Source organism: Corvus kubaryi, unplaced genomic scaffold (genome assembly GCF_017639235.1).
Source record: "Corvus kubaryi isolate FWS band 111438036 unplaced genomic scaffold, C.kubaryi_AGA036_p1.0 37341, whole genome shotgun sequence".
NCBI classification, from domain to species: Eukaryota; Metazoa; Chordata; class Aves; order Passeriformes; family Corvidae; genus Corvus; species Corvus kubaryi.
Window position 1 is genome coordinate 9,538,156 of NW_024581112.1, and position 23,634 is coordinate 9,561,789.

Sequence of the window (23,634 nt, forward strand, 5' to 3'; positions counted from 1 at the left end):
GTTGCTTGCTGGTTTGTATAGGTTTGCATAACTCTGTGCAAGTGTCTTGTATTGAGGATTCTTGACTGCTGAGCGCTTACCATCACTGATGCAGGGTAGCCCTGGTCAGGATGCTCCAGTAACTGGGGGTGACAGTAATTCAAAGCAGGTGTAGGTTTGCCATGCAGGAGGACCTTTCTACTTACATTGACCTAATTACAAAATTGAAGCCTTAAAGGAGAAATGCTGTAAGGTCCCCATCCTGGCACACCCACACTTGACGGCCTTGGATGGCTTTCCTTGTGCTGTGTTTCTAGAAGACATGGCCTGTACCTCATAGTACAGGCTGGGCTGGGGGGCACAGTGGTCTGTGTGGGTAGTAGCCCAACAAGCCCTCTGCACAACACCAAAAACAAGAGAAAAGGAGTGTTCTGGGGAGGAAAGGGGGAGGGGAGGTTTTCTTATAAATGTTTCCTTCAGAGCTTTATTGCTGAGTTTTCTTGCTGAAGGTTAGGACTGTTGGCATGTCAGGTCTGTTCTGAATTTCATGCATCTGCCTTCCCTGGGTGAATACAGGAGTCAGCTGTGGAGGAATGAGTTTCTTGAGTGTGGGGGATTAAAATCTCTGCTTGCATATGTCAGGAAGATAACTAATAGGTCATACAGCATTATCCTTAAGATGGATTCAAGTGTTTCTCATCTGGTGCTGGTGAAAGGCTGCTCTTGCCTGCAAGTGAAGCAAGTCCACGTGAACTGTGGCAATCCTTGCTCCTCCCATTGCATCCTGCCACATCGTGTACAGCCGAGAGAGCTGCAAGGGGCACGCAGCTGCTGTGAAGGAGTGGAATTTCTGTGCTGGAGATAGAGCATGCAGTGCGGTTTGGCGATGAGATAAACAGTGCACGCGGCTGTCTGCCTGGGATGCTGTGACTGTTTCTTTGTTCCAGTTGATGCTGGGGGCTGCTGGAGGTGAGTGTTACCACTGAATCTCTGTCCTGCACTGGGCTTGCTGTGATTCTGGTAGGATGAGGTGTAGTTGCTGGGATCACTGCTCCAGCGAGAGACTGGGTGCTGGGCTTGTTCTGTCCAAAAAGCGAGAAAGAGTAAGAGCTGCCAGAGGCTGCTGTTTCAGGAGCAGCACCCACTGCTCTCCGTCCCCCTGGGCAAAGCAGGGTTACACTCAAACCCTGCTGTGGCAGTGTGCATGTGTAACACAGCCGGCTGCTCTGGAGGTGCTCTCAGGGAAAGGGAAGGGCTCTGTCGGGAAGCGGCTGCGTTTTCTTCTCTATGGGTGTGATCGTAGCCAAGTACTGGGAAGGAAAGAGGGACTTCGGCTATGGAAGGGGCAGGAGACTGGATGCTCTGAACCCTGTTGCCTGTGGCTTTTGACAGTGTCAACTGTTTCCTACACTACATAGAAAAGGTGTTAAGGTGCTCGTTTAATGTTGTTCTGGAGGTGTCACCCGGCCTTTCTCTGTCAAACACACTCACTCTACATGAATCTGCTCCCTGAACGCAGTGTCTGATGCATTTGTGACATGGAAAAGAGCAGCCAACATGTCGGGGTCTGTGCATGGAGCCCTGAACTGCTTTACTGTTGTTTTATTGCCTTTTTCATAACCGTGCTCTGCAGCTTCCTCACAGATGGGAACATCTGTAAACCTACATTTAATGATATGTGGATTAATGAATGCATGCATGAATTTTGATTGACTTTAAATCATTAAGTTATTGTTATCAAACCATCACAGCTTGACATTCCAACAATGGGGTCTAATCCTTGTCTTAATCACGCTGATTTGTAATTAGTCACATAAAGCATCTGTTGTGAATGAAAGGGATAGCACGGGCTTTTAAGATGAAGGATAGTCTTAAACAAAAGCAGAGCAGAAAGCCTTGGTATTGTGCCCAGTTCTCTGTATTTTAGTCTGCCATGAACTTGTCAAAACACCTATCTACGAAATGTGGAATATCAGAAATTCAGCATATTGTCTTCAAGGATGGGATAACTGCATGCCCTGGGTGAGGCCACTGGTTGAAGTTTTTCCAGGTACAGCAGGAGCCATCGCCAAGCAGGTACCCGAGTGTTATCTCTGGTAAGTATAAGGGAGCCCTTCCAGCCCACTGGAACCAATGTCAAAACCTGGTTTTCTTTTTCACTGCATGGTGTAGGATGAGCAGAAACCCTGAGGTCATGGAGTTCAGCCTCCTCCTGTGGCATGTGGCCTATGATGACAGATGTCTTCAGACAACTCCTGAATCCCACCTTGAAGGGGTTTAGCTTTTCTATCCCACGTGACTTTGAGTGAAAGGGTGACCCTACTTGAGTTACTCTGAGAGTTACCAAAGCTCTGGCTTCATGGCTGTTTTCTGCCTGGATTTTCTTTCATTAGCATTAACCCTTTAATACAGGGGAGGTGCTGCCCTCTGAGGTGTGTGGCCTTGTAGACTGGACTGTCCTTTGCATTGCCAGGCCAGTGTATTCAGAACTTGGGGCCATGACTGTGTGAGGGACAGGGTGATGGGCACCATGTCAGTGCTGCCAGTGAGGAGAACTCCCTCCCTCTCTCCCCCTTTCCACCCAGGGGGGCCCATGCTACAGCAGCCCAGGCTGGTAGGAGGGCTGAGGAGGGTCCTCCCCCAAAATGCAGTGCTGGGGAAGCATCTTGTAATGCTGAGTGAACTTTGGTCACCCTGCATGGCTGCTGACAGCTGCCTACCCTTGCAGGGAGCTCTGTATGTGCTCCATGGGGAGTCTGGTGGTCACACAGCTCTTTGGGAACCTGCTGGCCTCAGGGGCACAGCATCCACTACCTGTGGGGTGTTTCATCCTCCCTAGAGGAGGCTGTGACCTGCCACCTCCCTCCAGCTCTAGTGCAGAGTCTGATCCTTCTTCCTCTGCCAGCCCCCTTGGCCCCGCAGGTAAATCAGGGTGGGGAATTTTGGCCTTTTTTTTTTTTTTTTTTTTCCCTTCCAGATGGGAATTAATTCAGGGTGTTCTCCTGCTTTCTTTCTTCTTCTTTTTTTTTTTTTTTTCCCATTTCCAAGTTCAAGGAGCAGCATGTGGTTAAGACAGAGAGGTGTGTCTCTGGAGATTCAGTGCTGTCTTCATTAGTGGTGAGACACTGGAACAGGTTGCCCAGAGAAGTTGTGGATGTCCCATCCCTGGAGGTGTTCAAGACCAGGTTGGATGGGGCTCTGAACAACCTGGTGTAGTGGAAGGAGTCCTTGCCCATGGCAAAGGGATTAGAACTTCACGATCCCTTTCCAACCCAAACAATTCTGTGATTAACAAAAGCCCAAATCCTGACACTGCAGGCTCTTGGGCTGATCCGATTGCTCATTGCCAGCCGAAGCATGATGAATAATACAGCACGCAAACTGAGGCTGTTCCCTGAGGAGTGCATAATTTAACAGCATCGAAGAAGAGCTTTCGGCTGGACAGCGAGAGCCGCCCGCCGCACTCCTGCCCCTCTCCTGCTGGGGCGCGTGTGCTGCCGCTCCCCTCAGCGTTCTGCTTCCCGACAATTCCCAGGCGTTAAGTGGAATTGTGCCACCCGGAAAAGGCGGCGGGGAATGGGGGGCCCTGGCGCGGAGGCCCGTCTCCACGGCAACGGGGCGGTGCGGCCTGGCCTGCCCGTGCCCGCAGGCGGCACCGGCGCTGCGGGAGGCGGCGTTCGTCCCTCGGGAGGCGGCGTTCGTCCCTCGGGAGGAGGCGTTTGTCCCTCGGGAGGAGGTGTTTGTCCCTCGGGAGCCGCCGTGGCGCGGACCGGCGCTGCAGGTCGGTGCGCGGAGCGGCCCCGCCGCTGCCACGGCAACCGCAACGCCCGGCGGCGGCAGCTCCTCGTCCCGGCCGGGAGCGGCGGGGCCCGGCGTGTCCCAGGGGAGCAGGGAATGCTGGTGAGGACGTTCTCCACCGCACCCGCGTGGGGTTCGGTTTCGTGGGTCTGTGTATGTGTTTATGTTTTAGTGCAGAGGGACAAAGCGACATAAATCCATCGCACTGTCCCGCCTTTTGTTGTGGCTGTGCCTGAGTGTAACCACGTAGAGGTGTCACTAAGCTGTGCCGAACAAGTGCTCGCAGCTCACAGCCCCCCACGGACACACCCCAAGTAGAACAGAAGCAGGTGAGGATGAAGAGTTGAGATTTTCTGAATACTTTTGGTCCCTCTTAAGGTTGAATCATTTTACACCATAATATCCTAAATAGAATAGGAGTTGATTCAGGATTTTTTGGTGCCCACAATATAAGAAGGACACGGAACTGTTGGAGCGAGTCCAGAGGAGGCCATGAGGTTGGTAAGAGGACTGGAGTCCCTCCCCTATGGAGACAGGCTGAGAAGGTTGGGGCTGTTCAGTCTGCAGAAGAGGAGGTTGTGTGGAAACCTCATTACAACCTCCCAGGATCTGAAGGGGCCTGCAGGGAAGGGGGAGAGGGACTCCTTGTCAGGAACTGCAGTGACAGGACAAGGGGAAATGGGTACAGACTGAAAGAGGGGAAGTTTAGGTGAGATATAAGGAAGAAATTCTTTACTGTGAGGGTGGTGAGACACTGGAACAGGTTGCCCAGGGAGATGGTGGATGCCCCATTCCTGGAAAGTGTTCAAGGCCAGGCTGGATGGGGCTTTGAGCAACCCGGTCTAGTGTGAGGGGTTCCTGCCCATGGCAGGGGAAGTTGGGACTTGATGACCTTAACTCCATTCCAACCCCTTAACGTTTTATGATTCTATGAAACAAGGACATTGAATTGGAAATTCTCTCTTCAGCCATGGCTACTTTATCTTACAACAGGAAAGGCTGATTTTTATGCTGATCCCCATCATTACACTTAACCTAAATTAATTGAACAGTGTGTTCAATGTGTTCATATTGAGTGCCACAGACTGGTGTGAACGTGTTTTGTTAAAGGCACAACTTCTCTGTGCAGCCTTTGTATCCACTTATCATAATAATGAAGTCACAGGGAAATAGTTCTTTTGTGCTGAATATGCACTAGAGCAAAGTAACCTCCATTAAAATCCCAAGTATGTCATCACCCAAACCAAAGATATTTGTGAAGAAAGGGGCATTTCCCAGCAAAAATCATTACATGTCATATGAGGTGGTGCAGGAAAAACATGAGGGAAATAGATACAGTGTGGAAAGCCAAGGCAACAGTCTGAACGAGCTCTAAAACTTTAAATTCTGAGAAATCTAGTGTGAATGAGTGATTCCACTGGCAAGTGGTAGCTAAAAAGAAGTGAATAAACTGCCAGATTTTCTTGAACAACATGTGAATTAAAGAAAAAGAAGAGCTTTCAAAAGTTTCTGTACAAACAAGTTTGCAGCAAGAAATGCCCAGCTTTATTACCACTTTTTCCTCTAAAACAAATCTTGACTAAGTTTAGAGGTTTAAAAGAGCATCAGTCTTGTCCGGCATGAAATACAGAGTTCTAAGAAGCAGAGCTGGTGTTCCTGAGAGTAAATAACTGAGAACTCAGAAATGCTCATCAGAACTTAAAAGCTTGGAAGAATTTAAGCAACATCTGCTGGATGAAAGGGTTTTTACAAAATGCATAGGTGGATTTGAAAGTCCAGGTGCAACCCTTCTTGATTCTCTTATTCTGTGATCCTTGTCTGGAAGGGCAGGATGGTTACACAGCAAGAGCTGTCTTGCTGTTCTAGGGCCATCCAGAGTCAGAGCTAACTCTTACACCCCATATTGTCTTGCCATATCATATCATAGAATGTTAAAGGATTGGAATGGACCTTAAAGATCATCAAATTGTGACCTCCCTGCCATGGGCAGGGACACCTTCCACTAGACCAGGTTGCTCAAAGTACTATCCAACCTGGCCTTGAACACTTCCAGGGATGGTGCAGCCACAGTCTCCCTGGGAAATCTGTTCCAGTGCCTCACCACCATAACAGCAAAGAATTTCATTCTAATCTCTAACCTAAATTTCCCCTCTTTTAATTGGTACCCATTACTCCTTGTCCTGTCACAACAATCATGATCTTTAGTACGTTGAAAATGACACAGATTTGTCCTATTAGAGACATCTAGAAGTGGCACCTTCCAGCCTACAGCAGACAGTACAAAAAGAACAGGAACTTTTGAATAATCAATGTTTTCTTCTGTATTGCTTTTGTAAAAAGTAATAAATTATTGAAGGAATGATGAGGGGCTAAAGCTGTAAAAAGAGCAGAATCAGCTCTCTAGGCTCATGAGTGTGTCCACATCTTTAACCTTTTGTGTCTTTGATGCCTTGTGCTGAGTGAGCTGAGCCAAGGGGCAGCAGGCAGTCAGCCTGGAGCACCAAGCACTGACGTTTAAGCAGTCCTTCAGGAGCTGCTGGCACCTGTGTGCTATGCAGTCCAAAGACTGTTTAAAAGCTTCAGTCCTTATAGTGGCTCATCTTCAGTTTTGTCATGAGCATGACTATATCCAGCCTGATTAACAGGTTAATGAGTGTTTAAAGTTACATTGCATTTAAACAAGGTAAGATACAAACAAGATAAGATACAAGCAAGAAGTTTGGAGTACTTCTAGCTAACATAAAATAGTGATCTCTTTGTCCAAGCACAAGGCTAACTGTTAAAAGATCATGAGTTCTAGTTTAAGCTCTGACTAAATCACCTTGATTTGCTTTAATTCAAACCTTCTCCCAGTAGCCGGAGCTGGAAAGACCAAAACCATTCATGTTTTAAGCCATCAGTGATCCTTAGTCCTGAGGTGCTGTGGCACTGTCTGACATGGTTGTATTAATACTGCTCACAAGTTGATGTGGGTGCCATGAGACATCAGTATTTGTGTGTCACTAGAGTTTGAAAACATTTTATTCCCTCTCCTTTTTGTAGTATTAAACTAACACATCACCAAAATGAGTGAAAAGGAAGATCAAGGAGATCCAGCAGATGTCGGTGATTTAACAGAAAATGCAGAATATGAGGATGATTTTGAAAATGACCCTGAATGCCTAACTGATGAAGAAAAAACCCAAAACCTTGGTGAAAAAGAGGTATTTGTTGCATTAAATGCTAGTTGTGTTATTTAGAAGACAAAATTGAGTAATATTTGGAATCGTAGGCACAAATTCAGTATTGCTTGAAATGCATAGGTGCATTCACTGAATTTTGACAAGGAAGGTTATTTGGAATTATAGTGAAAAACATTTCAGTGAACTGGTTAGTTTGGTTATAATATCCTTAAAAGACAATTCAGTGTTCATTGAAAATGATACGGTTTTTTCAAAAGTACTGCTGGGTTCCTCTAAGTGTTTGTGCAATGCTCGTTGTGGTTTTATGCTGTCACTAATCACTTTACTGTTTAGTTAAACTTTGTGCAAATGTGAACATGAAGAAACTTAAGAAACTTGTTAGTGCCAAAAAAGCTGTTAGTTATGACATGCACTATTTGACAGTCTGGCTTAGAATGCAGATAGTTTGTACTGCTCTTCTCTCTTGCTGTTTCTTTTCTCTTTCTTTGATAACCATTCTTTTGTTGAGAGAAGAGACTAGTTTATTTTAATTTTTTTAGAATCCTGAAGAAAATGAAGAGGATATTGAAGCACAAATTCCTAAAGCTGCAGACAGCTTTGAGGAAGACAGTAAGGAAATGGAAGAAAATCTAGATCAGCTTTTAGAGGCAGATGTAAAAGTGAAAGTGATATACTCTAGTAAAAAATATTTGGAATCCGGAGCAGATACGGAACAGGAGGACCACGAATCTGATAGTGAGAGAGAAAGCTTTATCCAGGAATCCAAGCTGGAAAATGAGCAGTATCTGAATGAGGAAGAGGATGAAGAAATAAAGCGTTACGTCTTGGGAAGGATTGAAGAAGCCAACAAAGAGCTGGAAAATCAGGCTCCTGTGGATCAAAACAGAGAACGGAAATTAAAATTTAAGGATGAGTTGGTGGATCTTCGAGCTCCTCCTCCAGAAAATGCTGAAGTTGGTAAAACTGACCTTGCAAGAGGAGACGATGTTTCAAGGAGGCTGTCTCAGCTGCGTATTTCTAATGACATGGGACAGAAACGCCCATCGCTTTCAGCACGTGCTGGCTCAGATGATGAAATGACAGATGCTAAAATCCTAGTGGAAAAAGATAGAAAGTTTGAACTCTTAAGTATACGTGATATTGAAAGCCAGGGCATTTTGCCCCCAATAAGTGTTTCTTTTACAGATATTGAAACTCAACAAACATCTCCAAAATCTTCACTCTCCAGTTCTTCTCACACTGTCTCTAAAATGAAAGAAATGCCTCCATCTAACTCTAAGCATCCTCCAGATTCTGCTTTGAGTGCTGCAAGAGATCTGGGAAAACAGAAGAGTCCACAGAAGACTGAGTCTGCACACATGCCCGTGAAAAGCTCCACTTACAGTCTTACTCCCAGACAAAAAGAATTAAGGAAGCAGATAGAACAAAGGAATGAAAGACTGAGGAGAGAGGTAAATACATAGAGAAAAGGAAATCACAGTGACCATCATATTCCTGTGCTCCACAAAGACCACATGCTCAGGGTATTTGCTCCATTCTTCCTTGATAAAAGAGGCAGCAGTAGTAGTTGTAGTAATAATAATAATAACAAACAATAATTCTCTGGGGTTTGTATAGAATCTCTCAAAGCTCCTCTCTCAGAGTGGCATAGGATCATACCTTGCTCAGAGGAGAAATGAAGTATTTATTTAATATATCCTTCATAAATAGGCCTTCTTCTGTTCTATTTTTCTTACTGCTTTTGCTTCTTAACTCTCTCTCTACCTCGGTTCTGTTACAGTCCCAGAGTTTATGGAATGTAGCACGTGGTGTCACATCTGCACATATTGTACTGCAGTGCAGGAAGTTTGCATTAACCACAGTAAGGCAGGGGCACATTTGGGTACTCAAGAGGTATGAATTAGGAAATTATCATATGGGAGAGTGTTCAGTCATAATATAACATTTACCCAGCAGAGTGACTGTGAGAACCCTTTTAATTCTTTCTCAGCTCCTTACACAGAAAAAAAAATTACATTTAATAGAGAGTCAGCCTCTGACAGCTGTAATAGGGATTTCAGAAATCTTTACCAGAGAGTTAAAAAACGTAGATGGTTTTCTTCTCTTTGCATTATGATGATACAGTTACAAACAGGTAACTTGCGATGTGTGGTGCTCTATAAAAAAGAGCACGAAGCATCTGCCGTTTTTCTGTGCCATGATGTACTAATTAAGCTGGCTAAGTAGCTTCCAAGGTTGCTTTCTATCTGTGGAAATAGCTCTAGCCTGCTTTATTTGAAAAGGTTGCTGAGGCTCAGCTCAGTGATGAGGGGTATGAAATGTGACAAGCAATTGAAGTGCTTTCTTTTTGCACACAAGACTAGATCTCTTGACACCATGCTCTGTGTATTTAAAGTAAAAGGTAGTGTGCTGAGGGGAAGGAAGGTTATTTTTCCTAACAGTGTGTGATAAATTTCTTCCTCTGTTGGCTGACTTACGGAAAGGTAAGGACGTGTTACCTTATTTCTTCATTCTGGAATGGAATTCTTCCATTCTGTGATGGATTTCATGAGCATGAAACATTTCTTGACATGACTGGAATCCATCTGCTTCATTTTGGTGCTGCTTCATTTCATTCCAATAAATCAGAAATGGTAAGTTCGGAGGATATGTGAAAGTTGTGTGTAGGTGGGAGGAACATCATCTATTTGCAAGAAGATTAGATTTCTCAAAGTATTGAAATGAGTAGGGATTGTAGCTTTTGTCTCAAAGAGAGTAAATCCTGGTAGAAAGTGTTCTAATCAGCTTTCTGAAGCGTTAATTGAAAACTTTTCTCCTCCTTGTAGATACTTATCATTAGCTAAAAATGTAATTAATAAGTTAAAAGAAACTTTTCTCAATTTTGTACATATCAGTTCATTTTGTACACTTGAAAAAAGCCTGAAGCTATTAATACTCCTAAAGTAAATACATTACAACTTCATTCCAAAAAAACCTCCTTATTTATAAGGTAGTGCCTGCAATGCATAGGTTGTTAAATATCCTTTATGGTTGAGTGGTCCATCAAGCCTGAGGGCTGCATTAATTTTAAAAATGCATCAATTTAAAGTGATTCTAAGCTAATCAGAGCAATTGGGCAGACCTTAATTTTAAGAGTTTTCACCTGATGCTCTTTAATGTCTGTGAGTTGAGATGTGTCATGGAAATGGAATCTAATCCACAAAAGGGATTAGACTGAAAGTATGTGAATATATCACAAACCACAGAAGTGCTCCAAGCAATTTCTTCCTAAAGGTATTATCAGCTGTGATGCAGTCTTCGAGTATTCCTGTTTCATCTGTATTTTAGTGTGTCTCTCATGCAATTCAAATGGCTTATTTATTGCCTGCAACAGTCTCTGAAGATTAAGATCATTCTCTTAAAAAAAGTTTATTCACTTTTCCTTCCACTTAAGGAAGAAGAAAGGAAAAGGGAGCTAGAAGAAGAGAGGAGAAGAGAGAATGACATAGTTTTTAGAGCGTGGTTACAGAAGAAGAAAGAACAACTACAAGAAGAAAAGCGAATTCGTCTTGCAAAACAGCTGGAAGAGCTGAGCATCAAAGTAAGGTCTCCCTAATGTGGAACTGGGATCTATAGTGCTCTTGTTAAATAGGAAAACCAAATTCTAAGCCTGTGTTCTTAGCTAAGTGTATGAAAATTTACACCGATGGGAAATGTTCTTGTTACATTGTTTTCAGTTTAGAGCTTTTCTGCTTGGCAGGGTGGCTTGCATTGTAGAAGCATGAACTTAGCTATAAAATCACAGGGGATACAGTGATGCTCCTATATACCAGGAGAATTACTTGGCTGAACCCTGCAGTGAACAAGCAGCCAGAAGACTCTCTGGAGTGTGTTCCTTACCATCAGAACTTGTTAGCAAGCAGTTAATGCACATGACCTGATCAAAACCTGGAGATTCAGATACTGTTCTAAAGTTCTTCCGGCTTTAAGGGATGGGCTTGAAAAGCTAAATTCAGTATTTTTTTCAACACAGTGCTTTGAATGCTTGCTCATGTAGATACGCTATGCCAGATTAGCATATGCTATCATGTGTTTATAAAGTCTGTTTCATAGAGGGGACATGCCAGAAGAATACAAAACAAATTATTATAATGTGATTATTCTAAAGGTCATTTACTGATAAGCCTTGTGTATATGTGTCTTTTTTATTAACTAGGAGAGGAACAGGGATCCAGAAGAAGCCTACAGGTTATGGCTTAAAAAAAAGCACCAACAGTATGTGAGAGAAAAACGGATAGAATTTTTGAGACGCCAAGCTGAGGAAGTGCCCTATTTTCCAAGGGCAGAGGAATGCGACAGAGCTTTTAGAGAGTGAGTAGGGTCATTCCTAAGGAACCATATTTGAAACCTTTGTAGTCTGTCAGGTCAAAACTGTAGTTATCTTATGGGACATCTTTGCTGCTGAAGTCCTCATTGTTTTGGAGGGTTGTTTTTTTGCATGAATATGTCCTTTTAAACTTACACCCTAGCAAAAATACATCATCAATCCTTGATGTTGTTTGTTCACTGCTGTGAAATTACTTGTCAGAACCTGAGCTGAAAAGAGTGAATTGCTTTTACTAAAAAAGGGATCTTCTCCCCAGACGCTTGTTGCCTGTTCTGGACCAAGCTTGGGTTGTTTCAGTCCATTAAATGAACATAAAGTTAATCCAGTTTAACAAAATGGGAGCAGGGCCAGCTCAATTGGTGGAGCCTTGGATGTTAACTAACCAGGTGGTCTTTGCTAGATGCTGCTCCCAATTTTTGAAAGTTCCCCCACCCAGTGCCCCTCAAGGTAGTTTTTAACAATCCAGTGCACCGTTCCACTTTGCCTGCAGCTGGTGCATGGTAAGGGATGTGGTACCCCCACTCAGTGCCATGTTCTCTAGCCCAGGTGTTTATAAGGCTGTTCTTGAAATGAGTCCCACTGTCAGATTTAATTCTCTTGGGGGTACCATGCCTCCAAAGGACTTGCTTTTCGAGGTGGATGGGTGGGTGCAAAAGCAGGGGAATTGGGGTGGGAAAGTATGCTTCCTGTGTTTGGGTGTGGCAGGCTTTTAGACTGTCTCAGCCATGACACCCAACTTCACCCTACAAGACAGGGTGGGCTCCAGTTAAGTGGGGGGGCAAGTCTCCTTGGAATGGATGATGTAAAACTTGAAACTGCAACTGCCAGTACTTCTGGTCCTTTCTCTCTCCACAGCTGGCTGAGAAGGAAGAGAGAAGAGAAACGAGCAGCAGAGCTAGCTGCTAAAGAGAGAGCCAGGCAGCTTAGATTAGAAGCCAGAAGAGCAAGACGGATGCGGAACATGCACTATATTTAGTTCAGAGCCAAAATCCTTTTGCTTCACAGACCATTACAGTTGAAAATTTGATGTAGCCACAGAGTTCTTGGTGACAATCTTCTTAATTTTTATGGCTTGAGTTTTTGGTCTTTACAGCTGACTTTTTGTGGTGTTTTTAAAGCTTTCAGGCAAGTTTAACAATTACCTTCAGTGACAATGATTTTCCTATCTATTTATTTGTAATTTAGTTGAAAAGCCTGCTTTAATGCATAACTCAGGGATCTTCTTGGTTTAACCAAATCTAAATGAGTGCAAGATCTATGTAATGAGGGTGGTAAATACATTCCCTTCTTTAAAAGGCACTTTATACTCAGCTCCATCATGGATTCCTGGATGCAGGCTACTGTGTAAAATGTTGACTTTTTGGTGGATTAATATTGCTGTTTGATGCTGCTAGTGATTAAGACTGTGCAAGGTGTTATGTTGTTGGAAAATGATGTTTTTTGTACCACTTCCTATTGATCTGTTGACCAGCTCTAGACCAGAGGATTGTGTTCTTTTAGGTTCCTGGAAAAGTGGTAATTGAAGACTAATGTGTAGGTGAACGTGCAACAGGTTTTGAAACTTATTTCTGTGAGTCATATTCAGTAGTTTTCTATTCCATGGAATTAAAAGCTTGTGCAAATTATGACCTTTTCCAATAGTAAGGAAGCTAGGTTCCTTATATAAATGTCAATGTTTATTATAATAAATTTAGCAAATAACATCATCTTACCCAGCTAAATTGTGAACTCTTGATAGAGAACATGCCAAAGTCACTCATGAAATCATAAAGTTAGTGAAAGAAGAGGAGCATTCTGTCCAACTATATTCCCCAACAGATTACATGGTCCTGGCATTGCTCCTAAATTTTTCCACATTCACAGTGTATTCTGGGAGTACTGCAAACAGACAGAATTGTAGTAGATGCAAAGCAGATTTTCTAGTAGTATTTTTCTTGGTTATTTTTGGAGCTACTTACAGGCATATTGAGAGTACTGGTGTTGGACTGGAGGCTGCTGTGTTGCAGCTTTTGCCAGCATAGAGAGTGAACATGGATACAAAATGAAAATTTCATATGCTATAAGACACATAAGTAACAGGTGCCTTCCTCCTTCCAGTACCTTCCCCTGACACCAAAGGCAAGAAGAGCTTCCTGTGTCTAGCAAGCAAATCCAGGGGGAATGTTTGCAAAGGTTCACACACACCATCTCCCTAATTGCACAAAACTACAAAAGAAGTGCTTCTCTGTCCATTGCCTCACACAGCAGAGTGAAGGGTTTTACAGTTCAGTGAGATATAGTTCCTTTTATGCTACAGAGAAAACAGGGTCAGAAATATGACTTCATTAAATCCAAAACTGTGACTTGAAAGCAAGCAAAGGAAGTTTATTGTAGCTTTCTTCATGCAAACCAAAGCAGAGCCAGCAACAGCAAGAACTTACAGCTTACATACTCTGATCATGGTATGAGATTCAAAGGAAAATTGGGTAAAAACAACCATTTCAGAAACCTTTTCCCTAAACTAGACAGCTTCATATGGTAAATTTGGGGGTGAAACTAAGAAACTTAAATAGGCTTCTTTGGATTTAGCAGATTGTCTCTAAAAGTTCTCTTCAAACCTATGTCAAGAACTTCAAATCCACATCAAGATTATAAAACCATACAAGTAAAAAAATACTTTTTTTTTTGTGCAAACTTAGTGCTTATCTTCATCTTCCCATAATAACCAGGAAGACCTTGGGCAAGGACTGAGTCCTAATGCCAGACCAGGCTTCAATGCTGTGTACTAAAGGAAGTACGGCAGTCTGCCTTTGCTGAGGATCAGCTATGCAGCAGCTTCACTCTAGAAGCTGACAAAATGGAAAGCCATTATTTCAGCTCTATGGAAACACAAAAATAATCTCACCCCACTGAGTTTTCTAGACCCCACTTGCAACCAGCTACTACTTATCTATTACAGCTAAAGTTCATTCAGGCTTCATCTCCTTCTTGACAGGAGGGCTGACACTGCATATACTCTTGCTTTCAGAACTTACAGCTATGAAGAATCATTGCACATACTCCTTTTTATAACTAAATGTAAAAGGTTGAACACAGACTTGGGGACAGTTCATCACCTTGGCTAAGATTAAAAAAAAAAAAGCATGTAACTGACCATTACTTTATTTTTAAATTTAGACATAACTGATCAGCACTTCATTTGCTTTGGTATGGTTACACTTCTGTCTCTCCCTCTCTGAGGGAAATTCATTAAGATTTGCTAGTAAGACTATAAACAAATAGTCAAGAGCATCTCTGTGCTCTAGAAATTGGACCAGCATACCATTTTTTGTTTTGCCTTTGTATAAGAAAATAAGTAGCTTTCCAGATTGAGAAGTAGTAGAAGTATCCCAGAGACTACAGAAATCCTATCAGTCCCTAACTTCAAGAGGTAGAGAAGCAGAAACCATGTAACTTCCAATGCTAAACCCATCCATTATGGAAAAAAGACAAAGGGAAGCCTGCTGAACATCAGCTAGTGTAGTTCTTCAGAAAGAGTGCACGTGCAGCTGCCTTGGCTGGGCTTTTAAAGGGCTATCAGCTCTCCTTGACAGTGATTGCAACAATTGAAGGTTACATCTTCGTATCTTGTATATGCGTGAAACCTTCCAATACTTTTCTTTGTGGAAAGGAAAGAAGATGGAGAAGTCTCAGAAAAAGAAACTTCTGTTGATGTTTCTGGACGTGCAGCTGGATCCAGTACATGTAGCATCTAAGGATGGAAAAATTGAGACTGAAGATATTTTTATACAGTTTAATGGGCTTTTTCCTTCTCTTAAGAACTAGGAAGGATTTCTGCTCGAAAGCCATTTTCCATTTTTTTTCCAAGCTGAAAATGAAATATCCATTTATCCAGAACCTTAATATAAACATGTATCAAGAGTTCTTACCATTTCAGCCATTTTCTCAGCAGGGGTATTGCAAAACTCCACAGTTGTTGAAGTCTTTTTTGGACTGTTAGTGCCAACATTTCCTAGAAGATGCGAGCTTACAGCTTTGGCTAGCTTACAATTCACAGCTGCTAGCTCTGTTGTAGTGTAAGGCTGGGCACTAGGATAGTATGTCTGTTGTCTCCCCCACTGAAGAGAAACCATGAGCTCCTCCAGAAGCCTGTGCAGAAAGGAAAGAAGCACTGTTATTGGGGTTTGTATTCTATACTGTATAATCAGCACCCAGGACACTTCAGAGGAATTGTCTCTTCCCAAGCCTTACTGCACTAGCTAAATCTTCAGCTAAATAAATGGATAGAAAAAGTGTTTAAGAACAAGGAGACAAATGGACTGTTCTCCAACGTAACCAACACAGGACCTTAATACTGGGAACACTTATTTGACATCTGGCAGAATTAGCACTGTAAAGTGCATGTATGTAGAAGAATCTCTTCTTTGCTATTCTGATATTTTGGAAGGAAACAGAGAAGACTTGAAATCAAGACAGTAAGTGATTAAAGAGAGAAAGCCTAAGGATATGAGGGATGTCAGTTCCTCAGTTTATTACCCCTAAGACCCCAGACCTCTAGGAAATGAAGAAAGAATTCTATTACTTTTGCTCTTTCAGCTCAAGGACTGGAAAGTGACTGTACTATACATCAGCATCATTGATTTTTGTTGAGTATCACTGGAAGAGGGGAAAGCTATTTGATTCTCCTCTAGCCTAAAATAAACTGACAAAAATGAGGTTTGCACAGAGGTAGTCTGGATTAGAAAAATCATACTTGTGCGTATCAATCATCTCTTGACGGAACTGATCGCGTTCATTCAGCAAGTCCTGGATTGCACTTTGTGCATCCCTAGTTTGGCGCTGAAGAATTGCTCTGGTATTGGTCAGCTCATCAGCCATCACCCTGCAGAAGAAATCTCCAGTCAGTAGTGCAAGTGAACAGTTTGAAAGTCACCTTTTTTCTACTACAGACCATCATTTGTCTGCTCAGCCTGAGGATTAAGCTGCTGTTCTCTGTCCTCTCCCCCATGCAGAGCCTTTATCAACCTAATTAAGAATAATTTCTGTTCAACTACAGCCAACACCAGTGCAAGATTATGTTTTGACTGAGTTTAAACAATCTTAGGTCACTTAATACAAATCTAGTAACAGACATTTCAAAATACCTTGGGTAAGTGTACATGGTTGACAAGGATCCTGTGAAAGAAAAAGCTAAATACATTTTTCTTTTACTAACAGTTCTCACAAGTATGCTGTAATCACATCTGTTCACTCATCTCTAAAAATGACAGCTATGGCTATAGACTGCATTTATTTAACTCTTTGCCTTTCCCAGGGGCAATCACCAGATGTCAGATATGAGTATTTAAGAGCTACACACAGGACAGCTATTGTCATGTTTTGCTGTGCCATGAGGCTTGGCACTGACGCCTCCAGCAGGCATTTCTAATGCCTGTGATATTCCAAATGCAAAACCCAGACTGACATTTAACAACCAGTTAGAAATACGAGATAAAAATGAATCAGGATGTTACAATATTGAAGACTGTTCCTTTAAGCACATTGCTGAGATTCACAGCCCTGATCTCAGAACTCCTCATAATGTTAAAAAAACCCAAGTTTGCGTAGTAACTCTTGCTCAGCTAGGACTTACAAGTACCATTACACCCCATATGTTACACAAGTTACCATTACACCCCATATGCCGAAACTTCTTAAGACTAGCAAATTAAAGGGAGGAGACTGTATGCTGCCATTTCCTTCAAGCAGTAAGGTCTTTTGTGATACGCATTGAGCATCATAATTCAGTCAGTTATATCCAAGTATAGTAGAAAATTAAAAATCCTAGAACACTATTTACAGATCTGGTAAGACAACTAAACTTAGCAAGTTTAAAGTCCAATCCATTGTCAAATGAGATTTTGACTTTCAGACCAGCTTTTATGGTTAGAGAAGTAACAGTAGGGTTCTGAGCAGTAACAGAACCAGTGTTGGATAAAGAGGTCCACCTACTCTTTCTTCCATAGTAGAGCCCTGACTTGCTATAAGCAGAGCTCTTAACCACATCGGCCTCTTCTCAAATTAATGATTGTATCATTCCAGGGGGGTTGCAAGCTAATTACTGTTACGAAAAGTCAGCTACCCTAGAAGACATTTTTAAACCCAAAACTGCATGCAGTTTTATCAAAATTAGGAGGTTCTCTTGCTATGTTGACAAGTACTGTAGTTGAGATTTTAGGAGGTTTAGGACTCACTGTATTACCTCTGAAAAGCAGGACTATTCAGATTTACAAGGAGCTTCCTTTCTTTATACCTTTTCTGTATTCTCAGATTTCATAATAGGTGTCAGTATGGCTGTTGTGGCTGTCCTCTGCATATGAAAGCACACTGCAATGAGTGTATGTGATGAAAGACTGAAGGGAAATGCTGTTAGGACAGCTCCATGAGAGGGAATACCTGCTTGCTAGGAATTTGCTTCTCCACACATCACATTGTATAGACATGCGCTCCAATTGTTCAGACAGCTGAGCCATATTCCGGCCCAGGACTTCGTTTTCTAGGATGAGCTGATTCTTCTCACGAGCCATCCGTTCAAAGTGATACTGCAGGTCATCCCCAACAGAAGCAACAAGTAATTTCTTCAGCTCCCGATTAACCTAGAATTAGACCAGACTCTCTTGTAACTATCAATAGAGAATAAACACTCCTACTTCCAGAATGCAGTGCAAGTTATTGGAAATTGCTAACAGTAAATTGCCTTTCTCTTTCCAGAATGGGACGTATCCAGGCAAGCATAAACATTTGAGCCTAATGCATGTCCAACATATTCTTGTTTAAATTCTAACAGTCAAAGAGGACAAATGAAAGCTTGCTGCAGGAAACAAAGTTTCAGTAGTATTCCACTCCTGAATCAGTAAGATAACAAAGGATTAGACAAGACATCCACAGGTATACGGAACAGAAAATTATAGTCAACCCTTCTATGGCATAACATTTTTCACTTAGTGATTTAAGGAGCAAAATCTTCCCTCATAAAAGATTAATTTCCCTGCAGCTATCTAGTGTGTTTCTCCCAGCGAAGTCTTTGACTCTTTCATCTGTTGTCAGAGAAGCAGCACCAGAATACTTTGATGTACTTCTACTCTGTATCTTAGCTGATAAGTTCAAAAGGGAACCTATTTGTTTCAAGGCTAGAGTGTCATAGCAGTTCTCTTTGGTCACATTCACAAACTGCTTATACAAACCAAAACAGTTCAGCTGTGTGAGAGAAAACACCTTTAATTTCTTACCTCTGTCTGTATACGCAGCTGATTAGAGAGACCTTCTTTATCCTGTAACAACCGCTTTTCTGAATTCTTTAGCTTTTCAATTGCATTTTTCAGCTCTATCTGTTCTTTCTGGGGATCTGTGGCTCCATCTGACTGATGGAATGTGTCTCCTTTATGTCCCACAGATTTAGCTACCTTAGCATTTTTAGTTGGAACAACATGGGTGATAGCTGCTTTGGGGACTAATATTCGAATAGCTTCAATCTCCACTGATTTATCAGCATGTACTTTCCCCAGCTGCAGAACTCCGGGACTCAGGGAAGAGGCTGCCTTTTTATGGGGGCTGTGGTGGATGTGATGGTTTGTAGTGTTGGCTCCAGTGATTACTTCCACTGATCCAGCTGTTTGCTCTGTTTCCATGCCATCTCCAGGTCCTCGAATGGGTGCTGAGGCATCATCAACTGAAATTTAGAAATTGTGGAGGGAAAGTTTACCAGCTTTCACTTGGTTATAGTGTTATTGTAAGTCTTTCCTTAATTTCTGTACTTCAAAGTTACAGATTTTAATTGTACACTGCATGTGTCAAATAGTCCATTGCAGCAGTGATTATCAAGCACAAGTCAGAAAATCATAGAATGGTTTGGATTGGAAGGGACCTTCAGGATCATCTCGTTCCGACCCCCTGCTGTGGGCAGGGATACCTTCCTGTGGACACCACCACACCAGACCAGGTTGCTCAGGGCCCCATCCAACCTGTTCTTGAACACTTCCAGGGATGAGACATTCACAACTTCCCTGGGAACCTGTTCCAGTGTCTCACCACCCTCACAGTAAGCCCTTAGTCAAGTAAGTCCTTACTCAAATGTGCATTGCTCATTAGCAATAGCAGTATGAGACACAAACATTGATTTGAATTGCATTAATTTTAATTTCCTACTGCCATACAAGATTAAATGCAGACACAAAAGAGAGCTTTCCTGGAAAAAAATTCTTGACAACATTACTCATAGGCTGAAAACAAAATCAGGTTTTGGGAGCTGACAGAATCAGAGCAGTTTCATTTTAAGAGCAAGAAGCAAATGAAAAACAGCTATTAGCCAGACAGCTACTGACACCTTAAGAAGTTTAGCAGACTGTCAAGTCGTAACGTGTTTTAGTTGCCCAAGTGAAGGTTTAAGAAAAGCCAACAAGCCAGTTCTGCTCCATTTCTGAACTACAGACTCCAGCATTCCCAGTAATGCTGCATTCTGCTCTATAGTCCCCAATACACACGACATTTACTGAAATTAATTTTATTTAAGTTTTCAGCTCAACAAATTACTATCGTAGTACAGTTTCCTCACAATGGGTGAGAGATACAAAGTTTCTGAGGACATGGCTACACATACTGCTTTTTTTCTCATACTGCAGGCAGTAATGTGAGCTTGTGTCCTCTATCCAAATATTAATGGATTTCAAAAATGCTGTAGTAACACCATTATATTGCCTTACTTTCAGGTTTGCTGATTCAGTACCAACACGTTCTAAATACTAGAGGAGGCTGTCAGACAAGTGTACAGACAGATCACAGTACCAGTGACAAACTTATTTTTCAATATAGAGCTGGATTAGAAAAATTGCATTCCGTTGCTGCTCCATCCAGGCAGCTCTGGTTTTCACTGCAATGAAGAAGTCACAGAACTACTTCCTCATAGCTACATAAAAGTCATTCATTTAAATGAATGGAGCCTAGTATACAGTGTAACTCTGCTGTTTAAAATTCCAGTTACTTTTTAATCCAGTCTGCTTAGATGTCATATGAACAACCTACCTTTTTCTAGAGATGTCATTTTCTCTTTAGCAGTCAGCTCTTCCTAACTAGGTAAGTCTGAGGAAGAAATGAGGAGGGGGGGGAAAAAAATCTTCAGCAAGGTAATAGTAGCAGTTAATCTTGGATTATCCTATTTCCTAGTACAGCCTTTAAACTCTGGCTCAGTAGCACAGTGAAAAAACCCACACCAAAACAAAGGGGGAAAACCCAAAACGATAAAAACTACACCAAAACCCATAGAGTTAAAAGGAGAAGACTGTGAGACTTCTGGCACTTGTGTCTGTTTTCACCAAAAGCTGCACTTCAACTCCTTTGCATTGCTCCTCATCTTGTTCTAGTTTCCATTCCTCAAAATTCTCTTTCTGGTCTCCCTCCTTTTTCCAGCGAGCCCTCATCGTACCCTTTAAAAGCCTGCAACATTCCCAGAGTACAATTGCATGACTGTGCCGAGATAACCTAAAATAATGACAGAGCTACAAGAAAAGGAAATCCCACACAGTGCTTCAAGCAGATCATGAGGTAAAGAGAAAACAATGGCAACTGCACAGCTACACAATTCCTTTAGTCCTGCTTGCTGAAACAACCTTTTTGATAGGGCCAATTCTCAGTCAAAGAAGGAGTCAGTGCCCCGAGTGGGTGCACATGGTTAGTTTAAGCTAACAGCAAAAGCTGACCCCCAGTTTGGCCCAAACCACCATCCTGACCATTTTCTCCCTCATCCACCAAAGGTATTGACCGTTGCCACCTTTATCCACTATCAATTATACAAGTCACTGATCCTTCTTTTCTAGGGATCTTTTCTGTCTCTTAACTACATTAGTTTGAGATCAGTATACCCCTATTTTGTTTGGCTGGCTTTTTTCCCCCACTATTCAAGGGAGATCCCCAGGGACCTCGCTTCATTTCACTGTACCACTAACTGAAAAGGTTTAACTACAGCTTTTTGACTTCCATTGCAACAGCACTGCCCTAAAGAGAAAATGGCAGCAGTGAGCACACTACTACTTTCGGGTTTCTAGATTAAAGACTTGTTTTGTGTCAGGCAGGTTTATCTTTTGTGAAGAACAGAAGACAAGAAAAACACCTTTCCCTCCTTGAGCCTTCTCAAACTACAGATACAGAAATGTCTCACCATCTGTTGCTTCCATAATTGGAATTGTGTGTTTGCTTATTTAATAGCCATTAGGTGTTAATCACCACTGCTGTTCGTTCCTTTTGATTGAGGATGTCTATTTACTTGATGAGATAGAGGCGGATGAGAGCCTAGCTGCTCAGAAAGAGGCAAGAATACTCAACGAAAGACTGAATAGGAGCATTTGGGCTTATCCGCTCCATCAGACACGACCTGCCGGTGACCCTGCTCCTTCAGAGTTCCCGCTATAATACTGGCCAGTTACGTGCGGGGGCAGTGTAAGCCTCCCAACACGTCCCCCTCCTCCTACATCTCCGCAGGCAAGACTCCCTCACTGGTTGCATCATTACCCACCGCACCTCCCCGCGGACGCCGAGCCCTGCCGGACCCAGGGCCTCGCCCAGCCACGGCCCGCCCAGCCCCGGCCCCCCGAGCCCCCTGCCCCGGCCCCGACAGACCGGCCCGCAGCAGCGATGTCGCCACAGCGCCCACAGCTGTCACCTCCGCGGCTTCCGCGTCCGGCGGCGGGCGGGGCGCCCCGCGTGTCGTGTCCGCTCCCGCCCAATCGCGGGGCCGGGCGCGGGGGCGGCGCTTCGGTTGCCGGGGCAGGGGCGGGCTGGGCATCGCCATCGTCGCCGTCATCATCCTCATCACCATCATCGCCATGGTGAGCGGGGACATGGGGCCGGGGGCAGCAGCGGCGGCTCCGCGGGGCAGATGTCCTCAGGGCCGCAGGCGGGAGGTGCCGCCGCCGGGACGCGCCCGGCCCTTGCCTATGGGGCTCGTGGGGCGCACCCGGGGGATGTTTTAAGGGGCCGTTCGGGCTCGCTGGTGCCCAGCTGGTGGGAAGCTGCTGGTGCCACCCCGGAGCCGCCCTGAGCTGGGCATAGGCTGGGCCAGGAACTCGGGAGACCGAGCGGGAAAGCAGTGGTGCATTTTGAGGAGGGAATAGGTTTCAGGTGCCACAGTCTTTATTCCTGACTGGATCTACTGTGTAGTAACGCAGGACAGACGACAGGATGTCATTGCAGGGACAATAATAAAAGAAAACCAGTTTGCATTTTAATATCGGGGAAAGGTTCTTCATCCAGAGGGTGGTTGGGCACTGGAACAGGATCCCCAGGGAAGTGGTCACTTGGAAGCACCAAGCCTCACAGAGTTCGAGAAATGTTTGGACAACGCTCTGAGGCACAGGGTGTGACTCTTGAGGCTGCCATGTGCACGGCCAGGAGTTGAACTCGACAGTCTTTGTGGGTCCCTTCTATTGCAGCACATTCTGTGTTTATAATTATTCTGTGATTATAATCACACACAGTGATTATAATGGAGCTCAACTGAGTCCCCTTTGTTCAAGATGGTGTGCAAACCCCAGTGGTATAGAGCTGATTAAAAAATCAACAACTTCGAGTTGCATTTTGTACTCTAACTCATATGCAAAACGCATGCAGTGGCCTGGCAGATGCACCTGCTGGTGGGTCCACCCTTAATACCCATCTCCAGCGCCTCAGATTTGCCCCAGCCCCTCCAGCAGCTTATTTTGCACCTTGCTTTTGGAACATAAACTTAAGATCAGCAATTGCCACTTAAATAGAAATGCCACTGTTTGTTTTCAGATACAGGGGTTACAAGTGTTTTGTTTAATCAAGGTAAAACTGTAATTTTCAATTCCCATGTTGAATTTATTCACGTCGGCAGAAGTCCTGCTTTGTGAGTTGTACCTTAGGTAAAGCGTTTGCTTTGTTGTAGTTGGCTGTCACTGAGTTTGACATGTCTCTAACCTCCCTTTATTTCTGAGGTGACGCCAAGTTAACTTCATTGAAGCAGTGTGGAATCTTACAGCAACCTCTAACAAAATGTTTCATGGCATATTTGTTTAATTTCTTTTCAAAAGCCTTCAGTGATAGGAACTACATAATCTATTGACATAATTCCATTGCATGATGATTTTTATAGGTCACTAAGGTTTTTTCCTATTATATTCTGTGCTGGAAATGATACCAGTGATTATTTTTTCTGTCCTTGGTGGGTTAAAGATATTCCATTTTGTCTTTTATGTGTAGAAGTACTTGAAGATTATAACTTTGCCCTTTCCTTATTTCACATTTTTCTTCAGTAAACAAATTTTTTTCTCTTAATATTTT

General features: G+C 43.1%; 3 protein-coding genes across 6 annotated transcripts in view; 2 read left to right on the forward strand and 1 right to left on the reverse strand.

Annotated features, from left to right (window-relative positions):
• The first annotated feature begins 751 nt into the window (after positions 1 to 751).
• On the forward strand, positions 752 to 13,031 carry CCDC181 (coiled-coil domain containing 181). The gene is made up of 6 exons (XM_042031843.1): positions 752 to 948; positions 6,820 to 6,980; positions 7,499 to 8,410; positions 10,393 to 10,539; positions 11,155 to 11,309; positions 12,181 to 13,031. Exons 2-6 carry the CDS (start codon positions 6,843 to 6,845, stop codon positions 12,299 to 12,301), a joined length of 1,473 nt encoding a protein of 490 aa, XP_041887777.1. The 5' UTR covers positions 752 to 948; positions 6,820 to 6,842; the 3' UTR covers positions 12,302 to 13,031.
• BLZF1 (basic leucine zipper nuclear factor 1) lies at positions 7,966 to 22,038 on the reverse strand. Of its 4 annotated transcripts, none has more exons than XM_042031847.1 (7): positions 21,952 to 22,038; positions 20,362 to 20,418; positions 18,573 to 19,012; positions 17,740 to 17,939; positions 16,058 to 16,186; positions 15,234 to 15,453; positions 7,966 to 8,053 (listed from the first exon to the last, which is right to left on the reverse strand). In XM_042031847.1, the coding sequence occupies exons 2-7, from the start codon at positions 20,378 to 20,380 to the stop codon at positions 8,024 to 8,026; spliced, it is 1,038 nt and encodes a 345-aa protein (XP_041887781.1). In that variant the 5' UTR covers positions 20,381 to 20,418; positions 21,952 to 22,038; the 3' UTR covers positions 7,966 to 8,023. The 4 variants fall into 4 exon arrangements, with proteins under 4 accessions (XP_041887781.1, XP_041887778.1, XP_041887780.1 ...); XM_042031844.1 differs by lacking the exon at positions 7,966 to 8,053 and adding an exon at positions 13,669 to 15,055; XM_042031846.1 differs by lacking the exon at positions 7,966 to 8,053 and adding an exon at positions 13,669 to 15,055 and having other exon boundaries at positions 21,995 to 22,015.
• NME7 (NME/NM23 family member 7) overlaps positions 21,961 to 23,634 on the forward strand; it is a 90,603-nt gene continuing 88,929 nt past the window's right edge. Inside the window, exon 1 of the mRNA XM_042031848.1 lies at positions 21,961 to 22,160. Coding sequence (XP_041887782.1) covers positions 22,158 to 22,160 — 3 coding nt within the window. The 5' untranslated portion in view covers positions 21,961 to 22,157. The remainder of the gene's footprint in view (positions 22,161 to 23,634) is intronic.

What these genes read in the sequence shown, in the direction of transcription:
- CCDC181 (XM_042031843.1), top strand. Translation starts at nt 6,843, where the DNA reads ATGAGTGAAAAGGAAGATCAAGGAGATCCAGCAGATGTCGGTGATTTA. An exon ending in AAAACCTTGGTGAAAAAGAG is followed by an intron (nt 6,981 to 7,498) that starts GTATTTGTTGCA and finishes TAATTTTTTTAG; the next exon opens with AATCCTGAAGAAAATGAAGA. An exon ending in TGGAAGAGCTGAGCATCAAA is followed by an intron (nt 10,540 to 11,154) that starts GTAAGGTCTCCC and finishes TTTATTAACTAG; the next exon opens with GAGAGGAACAGGGATCCAGA.
- BLZF1 (XM_042031844.1), bottom strand. An exon ending in AGCTGCGTATACAGACAGAG is followed by an intron (nt 17,940 to 18,572) that starts GTAAGAAATTAA and finishes GTCTAATTCTAG; the next exon opens with GTTAATCGGGAGCTGAAGAA. An exon ending in AGCAAATTCCTAGCAAGCAG is followed by an intron (nt 16,187 to 17,739) that starts GTATTCCCTCTC and finishes TTTCTTCTGCAG; the next exon opens with GGTGATGGCTGATGAGCTGA.